Source organism: Drosophila rhopaloa, unplaced genomic scaffold (assembly GCF_018152115.1).
Source record: "Drosophila rhopaloa isolate 14029-0021.01 unplaced genomic scaffold, ASM1815211v1 contig_115, whole genome shotgun sequence".
Lineage (NCBI taxonomy): Eukaryota > Metazoa > Arthropoda > Insecta > Diptera > Drosophilidae > Drosophila > Drosophila rhopaloa.
In genome coordinates this window covers 14,596,338-14,611,004 of record NW_025334990.1, presented here as the reverse complement: position 1 = coordinate 14,611,004, position 14,667 = coordinate 14,596,338, and the positions used below count along the sequence as shown (strand labels likewise).

General features: G+C 42.4%; 2 protein-coding genes across 2 annotated transcripts in view; both read left to right on the top strand.

The window, feature by feature from the left end:
• The first annotated feature begins 5,811 nt into the window (after positions 1–5,811).
• LOC108039825 (metchnikowin) lies at positions 5,812–6,068 on the top strand. The gene has a single exon (XM_017116913.2). The coding sequence runs from the start codon at positions 5,843–5,845 to the stop codon at positions 5,999–6,001; it is 159 nt and encodes a 52-aa protein (XP_016972402.1). The 5' UTR covers positions 5,812–5,842; the 3' UTR covers positions 6,002–6,068.
• A 6,804-nt stretch (positions 6,069–12,872) lies between these two features.
• The window catches only part of LOC108039822, a 63,883-nt gene continuing 62,088 nt past the window's right edge, over positions 12,873–14,667 (top strand). Inside the window, 1 exon segment of the mRNA XM_017116910.2 lies at positions 12,873–13,695. Coding sequence (XP_016972399.2) covers positions 12,993–13,695 — 703 coding nt within the window. The 5' untranslated portion in view covers positions 12,873–12,992.

Here is a 14,667-nt window from a genome sequence, read left to right as displayed (position 1 = left end):
GACTTTGTAAATCTTGAGCTTATTGTAAAAGATTTGGTCTGTTAGAGATCTAGATTTGAAACCAGTATTTCTAGACTAAATATTTTATTTTACCCTTATTGACTATTCTAAAATGTCTAATAAGGAAAGGAATTTTCAGTCAAAGACCTCAATCTTGATTTGAGTTGCAGTTTTTCGCTGTGTACACATACACATGCTGATATGCATTCATTCCGAGCTTCTTTTTTATGGCCGCAGGCAATGGGTGGTCGGTGGGTGGGTATTGTTAAGGGTCGACGTGGCTATAAAGGTATGCAGCAGGCAACAGACGACAGCATCCAATTACAAAAGTGAATATTTCGAGACTTGTTGGTTTGACTCCCCTCGGTCTCCTTCCATGTTGACCTTAACATTTATTTCATCTGCTTTCTTCTCCTGTTTTTGTTATGTTTTTTTGTTTGTTGCTGGCTTTAAGTGACTTTCAAGTTGTTGGTGCCGCTGTCGCTGTCGCTGACCTGATTCTGATTTCTTCTTCAGTCGCACGCAAGCAAGACCACCAAAACACCCGGGCAATTCCAAAAATGAAAACATTTCACGGCTTTTTTTTATATTTTTGGGGACGGGCAGCGTGGGTCTTGGGGGAATAATGAGGGGCACGCGACCGTGCCCACTTGAGCACGTTTTACATGAACTGTCGAGCCAGCCGGCGTTGATGATGGCATGCTAATAATGACCACGACCACCTTGCTGAATGGCAAAATAACAACAGCACAAAAAAAAGCGAAAACCGCCATCATATTTCGCCCGCTTTAGCATTTATGCATGGCCTTCGTTTTTACATTATTCAAGCGAAAATCCCCCAATGGCTATCGATGCGGTCCTGCTGTTATTTGACTTCGGGGCTTCCCCAAAATTCCGTGTGCCAACAAGTGTCCGCTGCGATGTTTGGGCAGCTGTGTGAAATTTAATTAGATTTACGGCGGCTTTTTCCATTAAGCACTGCTTGTGCTCAGTCACCCACGGCGTATACGCAATGTCCACGCACTTAAACACACAGGAAGCAATCACCTGTGCTGACCAACAAAGAGCACATTGTCCCTGCCTTTTGTGCCATGATTTTTGGGCACTTTGTATGCCAGCCGACATGTGTCAGGTGGTCTTAGTTACACCTTGGCTTTTGGCTCTTCTCAAAAAAAAAGCAAAAAAAGGAAAAATGAAAGCTCTGAAATGGCAGCACGTCCTGTGCGCCGTATGACGTGTGGCAATCACAAGGCAGCTCAATAAAGGACGAATCGAATTTTTAGTCCGCCTCAGCCGAGTTCTGACTATCAAAAGGCACCAGTTTTGAGTGATATGCCAGCTTCCCGGGGCCTACAGTTTTACCGTCTACTCAATTTCCCCCCCTTTGCCAGGCAGTTTTGATTAACTGTCAGGGTGGCTAAGGGAAAATTATGGGTTTCGCTCATGTCGGGAAAACAAACAAAAATATTTTCACAGTAGACCCTCTGCCAATAGGAACCGCAGTGTTGTAACTGGATATGTGTTCTCTGTGGTTAGCTTAACAAACACGCTTCTCATACTTGGGATTTTGGGAATGATTCGAATATTTGGTTACCTATAAATATACAACATTTGAGAGGTTGCTTAAAAACAGTATTTTATTTAACTGTTTTAATAATTACTTTATCCTATTTTTTTTGGCACTAAAAATATCATTTATTTTCTTACTCAAAACCGGAAATCTATTTTTTTTGGATATCAGCTCGTATTTACAACATTATTCAAAAACGACGAATTAAAAAGACTTTGTTAATGTTTATCTTATATTTTAACCGCATTTGGGAACGGAAAATATATATCCGATCTTAATACAAATCTTTAACAGATTTTTCATTCTGTAAACTTTATTCTGTAAAGTAAAAAGGCACCGAAACAAATATGCCCCAATTAATATTTTTGTGGAATGCCTAGGAAAACAAAGGCATTCCTCCTGCACCGGGGGAAACGAAGAAGCGGGCAGAAAAGGCCGTTAAGGAAATTGCAAAGTTAATAAAAGAGTAGTCGACGAGGCTTTGCGGTTGGCATTTAGCTTTAAACGCGTCATTAACTGCTTAAATAGCAACATGTGCGCTGCTTGTGAGATGGTGTGATGGTGTGCAATGGGTGTGTGCGGGGCGCTGAGTGTGTTCATTATCACCTGTCCGTCCGGGACGCACACAGACAAAGCGAATATGATACCCGGGAGGGAAGTGAAGGACCTTTTCCATTCCCCGCAGGATGCTGATATCGCACAACGTATTTCTAAGTGCTTCATCTTGTCTGAATAACATTCGGGGCAGGACTTGGGCAGGATGAGAGGCATTTACCTCATTTCCATTCCCCCAGCTTCAGCTCCAGCTCCACCCCCAGCTTCCACCTCTCCACTTCCATCGCCCAGATCCACCTCCATTTCCCATTTCCCTCACCAGAAATGAGCTGGCGCATTTATGGCTGCCATTTTCGGGACGAGCAACTGGCATTTAGTGCCCCGCCAGAATTCCTGCCTTCATACGTATTTAATGAACTTTGTATTCTTGTTTCAAGCTCGCCTAAATAGCTCTTGTTGGCTTCGGGTTACCTTGCCCATCTGCCATCTGCCATCCCCGGAGCTTATTTATGATTGCCCCTGCAAGAGTAGAATGCATATTTACGAGGATGCCTATTTCGGGCCGGGTTTCCTTTGCATTTCAGAGCGTTTTCTGGCATTTTATTGATCCAACTTCCTGAGTTATGAATTTACCTCAGCCTCCGTGAACCTGCCAACAATAAACTTAAAAACTCATTTTGCATGATAAATGCATAAATTACGTTTTCGCCATTCCTTACTTTGATAGCTGTAGATTATGTTTCACATACCTTCTGGTTTTTGAAAAGTCTGCGCTCATCAAAAAACTAAACTGAAAAGCCATAAAATGTTGCCACAAATTAGTTGGTAAAGTGAAGTGCGTTTGCTAAAAGTTAACTCGTTAGCTAGTTGGCTAATTAGTTTTTCAGACAGTGTATAGCATTTCATATGGTCATCATGGTGATAAAAATGACGTATGCTTTCCCATAATAAAGGCTTTTTTTGTGTATACAAGCAAAAAAAAGAAGCAAACTTCGGGTATAAAAATAGTGTGAAATTTGTTTTTAAAATGCACTTTGCATGAAAAAATCACGCAATAAATTCGTATCTCCAATTTGCTAAACCTGTGCAGGCTTAAATGTCCTATATTATACCGAAATCCATTAAGCTGTCGAGAAACAATTAGAATAAATCCCTATTATGTTTTGCCAGAAATTGCTAGGATACCTACATAACATAGCAGAGCGAAGCTTATTGAAATTTATTATGAAATAATAATACTAAACAAATACGCTCGGTATGCACAAAAAAAGAACTTGGGTTTATTGACTGATAAAAGTTTGTCCATCAGCTGTCAGTGAATTGTGTCGCCTGCTGGCGATTTACTTTGAAATCCGAAAACAATGAACTCTCGCTGATTTCATGATGAATTGGCAAAATATTTGCCTTCGAGTGTTGCCACACATAATTAGAATATATTTTTTAATGATTTCTCAGCTGTCAGGTTCGCGTCAAGGCCTTATCGATTTGGCACTACGAAGAACTCGTCGAGTGTTTTACCTTCGAGCTGGTATCCGTTTCCTAGGAACGGTGCGAAAACATTTTCCGCCACTCTGCACTCTGGTTGACAACTTTTCATGTTTTCAATTGAATTGCCTCCATTTCGGTTCTTATCGGCTCAAATTCAACTTTTCATAGCTGTGCGAGTTTTTCCAAAAAATTTTTACTGTGCCACTTTGCGGGGTATGTAGTTATAAGTATTTTTTTTTTCCTTTTTCGGTTGCTACTCTTGTTACGGTCGTTAGCCCTCGGGGGGGCGGGGCTTTGGTCGGGGGGCGTGGCACTCGAGCTTAGCCTGCTCAAGAACGATTTGCAAAGAAACATTTCAAAATGTCAGGCGCAGCTACGAAATGAATGCCAAGCGAAATGGCAAGAGCAAAAGTTAAATTTTTTGCACCAGGCCAGCTCAAATTTCTTAGCCCAGTTTCTTGGCCGAAAGTCGACTTTTCTGCCATTACCCGTCAGGGCCAACAACAAACGGCAGTGATTGATTGACTAATGCCTCAATTTGCCTGTCTCCCCGCTGTTTACATTCGGAATCTATTCTGCTGTTTACGCGCAAGCCAAACATTTATTTTTTAATGCGCAAACCATGGAAAATGGATTAATTTTATTTGGAATTCTGTTTGATTTATTTGATTTATTGTTGCAGAAGAGAACATAAAGGCCATTTTCGTAAACCGATTTTGAAGGCTGAGATCAATTTAAATCGATTTAATAAACAAAAACTTTTTATGTTTAATGTACACCTTTTGTTTGTCTTTTTGGTGTTTTGCGTAGTTGGTGGAGCGGAAATGGCGTCAATCAATTCAGCTCACCCCTTTTTAAATCCAAAGCTGCGCAACTCAAGCGTTTTTAAAGCTTAATGAGCCGTGACTATAACCTCTTTTCCCTCTAAAAAGTAAGAAAACAAACAATAAAATGCATAAGGAAAATTACTCAAAATGTCAGTCGAGTCATTTAAAGGGCAACATCACCCTCAACCCCTCTCATCCCGCTTTCAGCACTGGGCTGCTGTAAGAAAACTAACAAAGTGCTCTAATCGAGCCAAGGGGCAATTGCTGTGCTGCTCCAGCTGCACTTTCCTCCTCCATATTCCTGCTTCCAAACACACTTCCTAGGTAGAAGGATGGCATACTGGAAAAAATATATGGAAATTGCTATTAGCTGAGTTACATACTTCGTAACTATCATTTCTTAAGTAATTTAAAGGTTTAAATATTCACAGGCATATGGTAAATTTATTTAATACCCAAGCTATGTTCTTGGCATCAAGAAATATTTATTTATCAATAAGACATTTTCATTAAGTGCTGTTCGAGTTTTATATGCTTCAGGTTTTGTCACTTTATAATTATACAAAAGTATAAACTCACATACAAAAATTTTTAAAATTCCTGACCTCATCATTATTGTCAAGTCATTACAAAACAATATTAATTAATTTTACATGAACTGCGAGCAAGCAATGTGCAATACAAAGTCTCAAATTCTTATCAGTTTTGTGAAGAGGGATTCCCGATTTTAAGTGTTGATTTTATTTGCTCAAAAGCAAAAGTAGATTTGAATAATTTTGAATTATAATATAATTTTTAAATAGTTTTCTCTATTCAATTTAACATTCTCTAAATAAACAGTTACTCCCCAAATAGCCATAAATTTCACTATATTTAAAGTCCAAAAATATATAGAAATATATATTAACAATTACTTTCAACCTATATATGTATAGTTTTTTCTGTGCACTTCCTAGAAGCTAGAGGCTGGGGCGTGGGTGGCACTGGGAAGTGGGCGTGGCTCGTGTTGACGCATGTTGACTATGCCTTTGAATGGCTGCCGTGGTTGTTGGTGTGTAATTTGCAATGCAGAAAAACCAACCAGGCGCTGAATCCGAGTGTTTCCAGGGGACGAGGAGGCACGACGAGGCAGCATAAATATTCAGCGAGAAACGTCATATTTACATTTAGTCTAGGCTGCTAATCCGGCACCGTGGGATGCCCCGCTGGGGTGGGTTCCCCTGGCCACAATCGGTTATCTGCCCCCGGCTGACACTTGGCCGTCATTCATTCGGCTGCTTATCAGCGGCAGCCCAAATAAAAAGTCCCCAATCTGCCCGACTCGTTTGTCTGGGACTGGGACTATAAAAGCTTCGCTGGCACACAGTGCCAAGCATCAATCAATTCCCGTCACCGAGCTAAGATGCAACTCAATCTTGGAGCGCTTTTTCTGGCCCTGCTGGGAGTTATGGCCGCGGCACCAACTGTCCTGTCAGAACCTCATCGTCACCAGGGACCCATTTTCGACACGAGGCCGTCGCCCTTCAATCCCAACCAGCCAAGACCGGGTCCTGTTTATTGAGGAGTCCTGCTGATGTCGTTAACACATTGAGCAAACTAATACAATTAAAGCTTAACTGAACATCAAAGCCTGACACTGTGTAATTTAATTAATTGTACGCTGATGGGGCAAAGCGCACAGGTGACTGGAGGGCAATCAGCAATCGGCTTTTAAGGAATAGAAATTGTGGGGGTAAATGAAAGGGGGGAGTGAACTTAAATAGTTCTTCTCTTCGATTGCTTTGCATTTAAGACTCCTTCGATGGCTCATGAATACTAATTCGAAGCTATGAATTGCAAAACATTTGAATGCAATTTAATTTGCATTTGGCATCTGTTCGGCTCTAGGGGCGTATGAGTAATCACAGTTGCCATCGATTGCCATTCTCTGTATACTACACGCGTATACACTCGTATGTATATTTAGATGCGAATAAAAATTGAGTACGCGCAAACATTTCAATGAGCTTCACACACAAAAACGACAATTTCTTCCTCACCCTCTGCTTTTCTATTTTCAGCTGCGATCGAAGGAAAGCGCTAAGAAAAACACTTGCAAAAATTAGCAGCAGCAGCTGATGGAAAGAAGTGGCGGTGGCGTTCGGTGCGGGAGGCCATTGATCTATAAATAGTGTTTTGAACACTTTGTGCGCGTGACAGCTGTGACAGCGGTGGCGGCCATGACGTCATTGGCTGGATAGGCCACGTCACGGATGCGGTATAAACTGGTCTGGCCGGGGCGAATAAAAAGCATATCGCACATACGCCGCATTGACCCAAGGCAATTAAAAGCGCTCAAGTGTTTTGGCGGAGCGCGCCATGGCATCGATATGATCATATCAACAGCAACAACATGCGTAGCAGCAGCAACAATAGAACCAGGAGCAACATCTGCAGCAGCAACAACCATTGTACAACTAGCAGCAACACCGTCGACAGCAGCAACATCGGTAGAGCAGCCATGAGAATCGCGAGAAAGCACAGCAAGAAGAAAGAGCGGCGGAACACAAACAAAAATTGTCAAAATATTTCAATGCTTACAGCTGCTCGAGCCTCAGTCTAAATTCGTCGTCGATCGGTCGTAGTTCCTGTTGTTGTTATTATTATTTGTTGTGTGTGTTGTGTGCCAGCGACATAAGAATAAAAATTGCAAAAAATTAAGGAAGTGCAACTGAAAACGACTCGAAACGAGCCCTAAGCCCAAGCAACGAAACGAAACTTAACCAAAAAACTTAACCAACAAGCTAAACAAACCAAAACCAAAAGTCACCCAGACACACCACATTCATGTGCCACATATGCAAACCCAGTGAATCGGACAAACAACAGTGCGTGTGTTGTGTAAACAAACAAATATTTGTGCTACATTTAAATTAATGCGAAATACTGAAATGTCAACCCAACGACTCGATAATAATTCGACATCGCTGCAGATTCTCTGAACGGTGAGTTAGATTTCTTGTTAATGAATAATGTATAATATCACATTATAGGGCAGCTTTTTAAGGGTTCGATTTGTTGGTTCAATGGTATTGTTTATTTGCTTGGATTTCCTATTTAATTAAATTGGATCTAATTAAATTTATTATTTGAATATAGGTCGCAGAGCCATTAGTTTCGTTTTTCCATTTTAATTATTTAATATTAGATTTTGAGTTTAATATTCGGTTACCAGCCTGTTGGGTAGATTTTCCACCAGCGATATGGACAGTTCCTGTTTAATTATCCTAATGTATATTCCAACCCCGAAACTCACTCAGGGCCCGAAAATGTCGAATTTGGCAGTGTGTCAGTGTGTGCATGTCAGACGGAATTTCAATTCGAGTGGGGACCCATAGCCATCCCAAAAACCCAACCCTCAGCGCCCGGTTTTGCTGCTCGGGTAACTCTGCATGGAGCCCACGTTGCGAATACGCAATTTGTGTTGAAGCTTCTCCGTGTTTCGCCTGCCTTCTCGAACGCTTTTCTCATAAATTGAGTTTACTCTTTTCGACAGCTTTGTTTGCCTTGCTTTCGAAGCGAACGCCCCCATCTGCTTCGCCTAATTTCCTTTTGCATAAGTATCACATGTCTATGCTACCTGTATCATTGTGTTTTTTTTATACTTTTTGCCTCAGCCTCTGATGCTTCTGCTCATTTCAATGTGCATGGGAATTATGGCGAATTATGGGCCACACAAATCAGCACAAAACTTTATTGTTGGCCATGTACTCTCAGCAGGAGTACAAAAACGCTGGCTGAAATGAGATTGATTGAGCTATTAGATGAGGGATTTTCTTCTTGATTGGCAGTGAAATTAAAGAGAGCTAGTTTCTTGGCTTAATGGTAAATTACAAGGATTGCCTCGTTTTCATGATTTTTGTACTAATTTGTTGAATATGTGTTTTCATTTTGCTTAAATTTTATTTTGCTTTTTTTCTGTTTTTAGGGGTCTACATTCAGTGCAACTGATTGATTTATTAATTTTTACATGAGCCTCGGAAGCTCTTAATAAAGTTCCCTTGACCTTTGGTTAAAATTTCTTGCCTTTTGTTTTTGTAAAACGTTTTAAAGAATTTTTGTTATTTGCATTCTCACAGCAAGCCAAATAACTATGCATGCCGTCTCACTGTATTTTGTTTATTTAAATGTTTTTCAATTGAAGGATTAAAATTTTATTCAAGAGGTTTTATGTGGAGGTGAAATGCAATGACAAATATTGTCAATATTCGTATGTTTCTGCACTTAAACAATTTTAGGTATTTACATGCTAATAAATCTAACTAAGACTTTATTAAACATTTTGATTGGTATTTAAGCTTAACGGACATAATAAATGAAGATGAATTCTTTAGGTGCCGGATTAAAAGTATTAAACGAAGCTTTATGTTTTTCAAGAAAACCGCATAAAAGTGACAAGACAAAAGTTTACTTATATGAATTTAAATTTAATTAAGAATGTAGAAAGAAAATGAACCTCCTTAGTTTGAGGTGGAATTTAAAGGCAGGGTCAAAGGCACACAACCAAGTTCCCTTGATCTTAGCATGTTTTCCTATTTTCGTAGCAAGTCGCAAAGAATTTGGTTAATTTGTATTCTCATAGCAAGCAGCGAATACCTCAGCGTGCAGACCCACTATAATACATTTGTTTATATGCTTTTAAATATAAATATGTGCCCCGTCTTCTGGGCTCACTGCCATGTAATTATGTATGTCTCTGGCCGAGAGCAAGTGCATCATCGCATGGCATCGCATGGGCGCCTTCACATTGCTCCTCTTCGCTGCTTTTCATTTCTGTTTCTTTACCTTTTTTTTTGGTTTTTTTTTTCGTATTCTGGCCCGCCTTGACAATGCACTTGAGTCAAGTTTGCTTCCTCTAGTTGGCCGGCTTTTCCTGGGCATTCTTGGTATCTCGGCAACACGGCATCTCGGTATCTCAGTGCTTCTTGCCAATATGCAGCTAGCCAAAACGAGGGGTTTGCCTGCCTGTTTATTTATAACATTTTGTTTGCTGCTGCTGGCTTCCTCGTTCTGATAAGCGAACTGGCATTGCTCTTCGGGCTTCATTGTTTTCTGCAGTTAATTAATTTTAATATAAGTAGTTGCCATTTGCCCTTTCATGGCTCAAAAAGCTGAGCAGCAGTAACAACAATGCTGTTTGTGCATTTTCGCCAAATTGCTTTTGGTTGGATTTTTCCCTGTTGGAAAAAGGCTTTTAAAATGCCATTCGCTGTCAGGAAGGGGAAAATTCCTGGGTCTCCCGGCTTTTATAACTTTAAGCCGGAGACTGCAAAAACTTTCCCTTTGGCCGCCCCACCCACTTTCACTTACCCTCACCCAGTTTGATTGATCAATGTTGACAGATTTAACGAGCTGGTAAAGTGCAGCAAAACAATTCAATTATGTGTGTGTGTGTGCGGGAGAAAGTGGGGGCGGATGAAAAGGAAATATTTGCGTACCCCGTCGGATAGTGTCATCGGCAGCAGTTCCTCCTCCTTGTTCGCGTCCCACCCCCTCGCTTTTCAACCTTCGAACCCCCCCCTGCCTTGCCATTAAATATGGGGAATTATTCATGGGCCCGCCCCTATCTGGCAGCTAATAAATAATTCACATTGAATTAAATTGCGTGATTTCTTTTCGGCTCGCCTTGCCACAAGAGCTGTAGCCCCCCATTTATGAAATGCAATTTCTGTCTTGGCTTTGCTTTTCCTCATGCTCGTTCGTGTTTCACCCCCCTCCCCCCCTCCCCCTCTGCGCCCTCGAACACCCCGTCATCATCTCGCATTCTTCTTGTAAGTTTTCTTTTCGGGTTTTCCTCATTTTCACATACGCACACGCAAGGTCGAAACGCGCGCGATATATGAATTTAATCTCTACCGATTTCCCGTGCCGCTGTGCGCGTAATGCGATTTTAATGCCGGCCAAGGACCCGCCTTCTCGCATTTTGTTTGTGCATATTTATTGGGTCAGTATCCATTATATATCAATTATGTAAATGGTAAATTTATAAATTTAAATTTATTCAGCGAATCGGGAAGCCTTAGAAGGGTAATCGTTGGAGGATTTAAAATTAAAATAGGCTTACTTCTCTTAAAATGTAACTAGGTTACTTGCGCCATATTTTCGTTTACATTTTCTTTATTTAAAAATTTTAATTTTCTATTTTTCTAACAATATATTCAGTAATACACTATGGAAGTGAATAGTATTCGGTTTCGTTATATTTGGCATTAAAACCATTTGCTTTTACATTAAGGGTTTATTATATTTATCTTCGCATTGCCAAGATGCCTTAACTTAATTAATAAGAGCACTTAATCTTTGTTTTGTTTTAATTTGACTACTTCAAATTTACCTTAATTTGGCTGTTGGTGAGCTATTCATACCATCTGTGGTCTATAATTTGAAAGCCCATCAACTTTGTCTGGCAGGACAAGACAATGGCAAGCTATAATCACTCATCCGTTTAATTCTGATCCGATAATTAAAGCGGCGTGTAACCATCGGTTATCATGAATATTTAATGCAAATTTAATTGATAGGGGCCCATCGATTGGCCAATAAAATGGCATAATAATAAGCCTTGCATGTGGCGAGACTGAAATTCACCTGCCACCCAACCCACGAGTGGTTTCAGCACGCACATTCTTGGTGGGTGGAACGGGTGGATCGGCCAACTTTGAGCTCAGGCTGTCATTGGCAATTCCTGTTAATTTGTGTTAGAGAAACCACCCCGTTTAATAGTAAACAATGGGTGGACTAGGACCTTGGGTAAAGGAACAGAACTAGAGATCAAGAAAGGGGAAATTAAAGACAAAAGCTTCTGAAATGGATCCTTAAATATGATTCACAATTTATAAACAGTTTTTACCACACATTTTTCAATTGCAAACCAAATCTCTCTTCAACCTGAATAAACTGTTCATAAATCACCTTTTATAAACAGTTTATAAAATATTTTATTATGGTAATGTTCAAACTATAAGCTAAATAGAAATACCGATGAATAATGCTCACATGAATAATCTATTAACGGGTGTTTTATTTACCATAAAGACTGGGGGAAGAAACAAAAGTTTGTTTACCCTTTTTCTTGTAGCATTTGTACAGTTGGCACTCTGACAATTAGGCACCTGGCCTCTGAGTTGTTTGGGCCCTGGCCTTGGCCATGCAAACCTGGCCAGAAATTTGCTCTCTGTCAAACTTTGTTTACTAACTTTCGGTGGGGTGAAGGCGAAAGTTTGACCTAAATCCTGACCCTGGAGCAGTAACTTCTGGTCTTCCAGAGAAACGAGAAACAATTTAATGAGCAAAAAGACTCGCATGAATGAGTGACCAGCACAAAGAAATGTTTTTAATGAGGATGGCGTGAGTTCTGTTGCGTTTTTTTTCTTTTTGTTGTATGTGGGCAAACTTTTGCTTTGTGTTCTAAAATTTAACCTCCAGTAATTGCAACTAATTAATCTTGCTCTTGTTTTGTTTTGTGTTCTCATTTCAGCATCGTCTTCAAGCATCGACAACATGCAGCGATCCAAATGACAGCACGTCCCCGAGAAATAAACTAAACTTGAACTCACTTTGTGATATACCCGAGTAGCAGAAAGTACGTTAAGTCCTTAGTCATAAACGAACCTAGATACGCTCTCTATTGTTTTGGTAACTTAAAGCACTTTAGTTAGACAACCCACAAAAGACAGACAGCTGACAGCACTGCTAACAGAGGACCCCAAAAAAGACAGCACCCAACGTAACCGAGACCCACCGAAAAACCCAGATTTAGTGACCCCAATCAACCCACTCCCCCAACAAAGCCATCAGCTGAGATCCACTTAGCGCCGTGTGCCACCATGCCACATGGGGACCGTGAGGAATGTACGTAATATATCCCGCCGATGAGCTCATCTTGATGACCTATGGTTTCTTTGCGCCACGTGTGAAACCGCGACCCTCACTCGACTGCCTGCCCGAGCCGCTCGTGCCCATCGAGATTCCAGCCAGATCCGCCAAGCCCGCTAACCCAGTGGTGACCAGCGCCACCAAGGCTCCAAGTAGCCCCACCGCCGTCGTCCACTTCGAGACCACTCCGCCCATTGCCATCCAGCAGCCAGCAACTGCGCCGGCAGCACTAGCCTCTTTCTATCCAGGATCACCGCCATCCTCGCCACCGTTCGCCTATCCAGGCTCACCCACCCAGGAGTACTCCGACTTCTTCAGCTTCGAGGAGCCGCCACCGGTGCCGCTGGTGCAAAGCCAATCCCAGAGCCTGCCGCCCACGCCCACCCGCCGCACTTCGCGCGCCTCGCTGACCCACTCCAACAACTCCAATCTCTCGCATCAGGGCTCCACCAAGCGGAGCAGCCTACGGAGGAGCCACCAGCGTCCGCCTGCTGCGTCCATGTATAATGATTATAATGATGCCAGCCAGTTGCCGGGGGGGAGCAGTGCCACTGGACCAGGACGAGCACCATTCCAGCGCAGCAGCGCAGCCTACGAACAGGATTCGGGAGTAGCAGCAGCAGGAGGAGCACTGGAATATGGAGATCTCCGATCGCGCAGCCCAAGTATCTTCTTGGAACCGCCCACGCCGGATCCCACGCATGCCCACTTCGGACCGGGATGGGGTCGACCCATGTCGCCCATGGATCTGCCGCCGGAGAGATCGTCGGCCAGTGCCTCCGGCAGCAAGTCACCCACCGGCAAGTCCCGATTGCGACCCAAACTCCATCTGCCGCTGGGCAGATTGGGCAGATCCAGCTCCTCGGACACGAGGGAGAGCAACAGACTGCGCGAGGATGTCCATGTGCATGTGGAGAATCCGGTCTTCAGCAGCGAGAACCTGCGCCACAACAACTTCGATGCATTCTTCGAGGCCCGCGAGCCGGTCATCAAGGTGCAGCCGCGAACGCCCCACACGGCGCCCGTGGATGGCAGTGGGCGTGGCTACTCGCCGCCCCTGGAGAACTATGCAGGCGTCTACGACTCGCCGCGGACGAGGAGTCCGGCGGGCAAGGGCGGCGGCAGCGGGGGCGGTCTCTTCGCCCGCTCGCCTCGCGAGGATCGTGAGCGGATGGCCGGCGCAAGGTCGCGCAGTGCGGATCAGTGCGACGGGGCGGTGGCTGGTGGAGCAGGTGGAGCGGCGGGAGGAGCACCTAGTGGAGCGGGCGCCAGGGGATCCAACTCGGCGGGCGGCGGCGGCGGAGGGGCCAGCTCGGCCGGAGCGCACTCCAAAGGTGACAGGTGCCTTCCAAGTCTTCTTCCGCACCTGCTAATCGAATCGTTCACAGTTCTTTGCCGCGCGTCTCGTAGAGCAACCTTGAGTTGGTCGCCATAACATGCAACATGCAGACTTGTTTCGGGTTTTCATTATCAATGAGTTTTACGGAGTTCGATTTGATGGCGGTATAACCACAGAAAGGTGCAAATGCATCATCCAGAATAGTACTCATAAAAACCTTAAAGCAAATCGAACTTTATACAAATCTTTGAAAGTGAAATCCAAAACATTTCTGTTAGTTAAAAGCAACGTTTCATCTGCAAGTTTGAGCTGCAGTTCTGAGTTCTGTTAAAGTTTGATATTGCCTTAAAACTTTGCATTTATACTGAGTATCCTTGGATAGTAATGAGTTATTCATTAGTGTTGAGGTGGAGTAAAATAATTGTTTACTTATGTCCGATTACAATTTCATACTTTATTGAAATCGTTTATTTACGACCCGTTTACTTAGCTTTATAATGTTTGTATGGTTTATAAAACTAATCTTACTTAAAAAAAAATTTTTTTAAACGATGCAATTTTTTCAAAATTATTAGTTTGCCTGAAGTAAAATAGCCTGAAGTAAATAGAAAATTACGAGACAGAAAGAAAACTTTTTTCTTGTATTTTTCAAAACTATTAGAAATCGCCAACTTAATCCTAGCTAAATTATTTGGTTACATCAGTTTTAAAAGGAATTAATATTTTCTTGTTCTGGGGTTTATTATTGGGCCCTTGTTTTACTCCCAATTAGTCTGTGAGTACGGTAATCAAGTTATTTCGTACTTAAATTCCAACCATTTCCTCTGTGATTTCTATTTTATATTCCTGCTCTAGAGCCTTTCAATTAGCTGTGTTAGGACCACGTTCAATTACCGACTCCCACATAATGAAGGCAGAGTCCTCACAATGGACTCTCAGATTTTCCACTCGTGGCTTTTCCAAGGATACCCAAC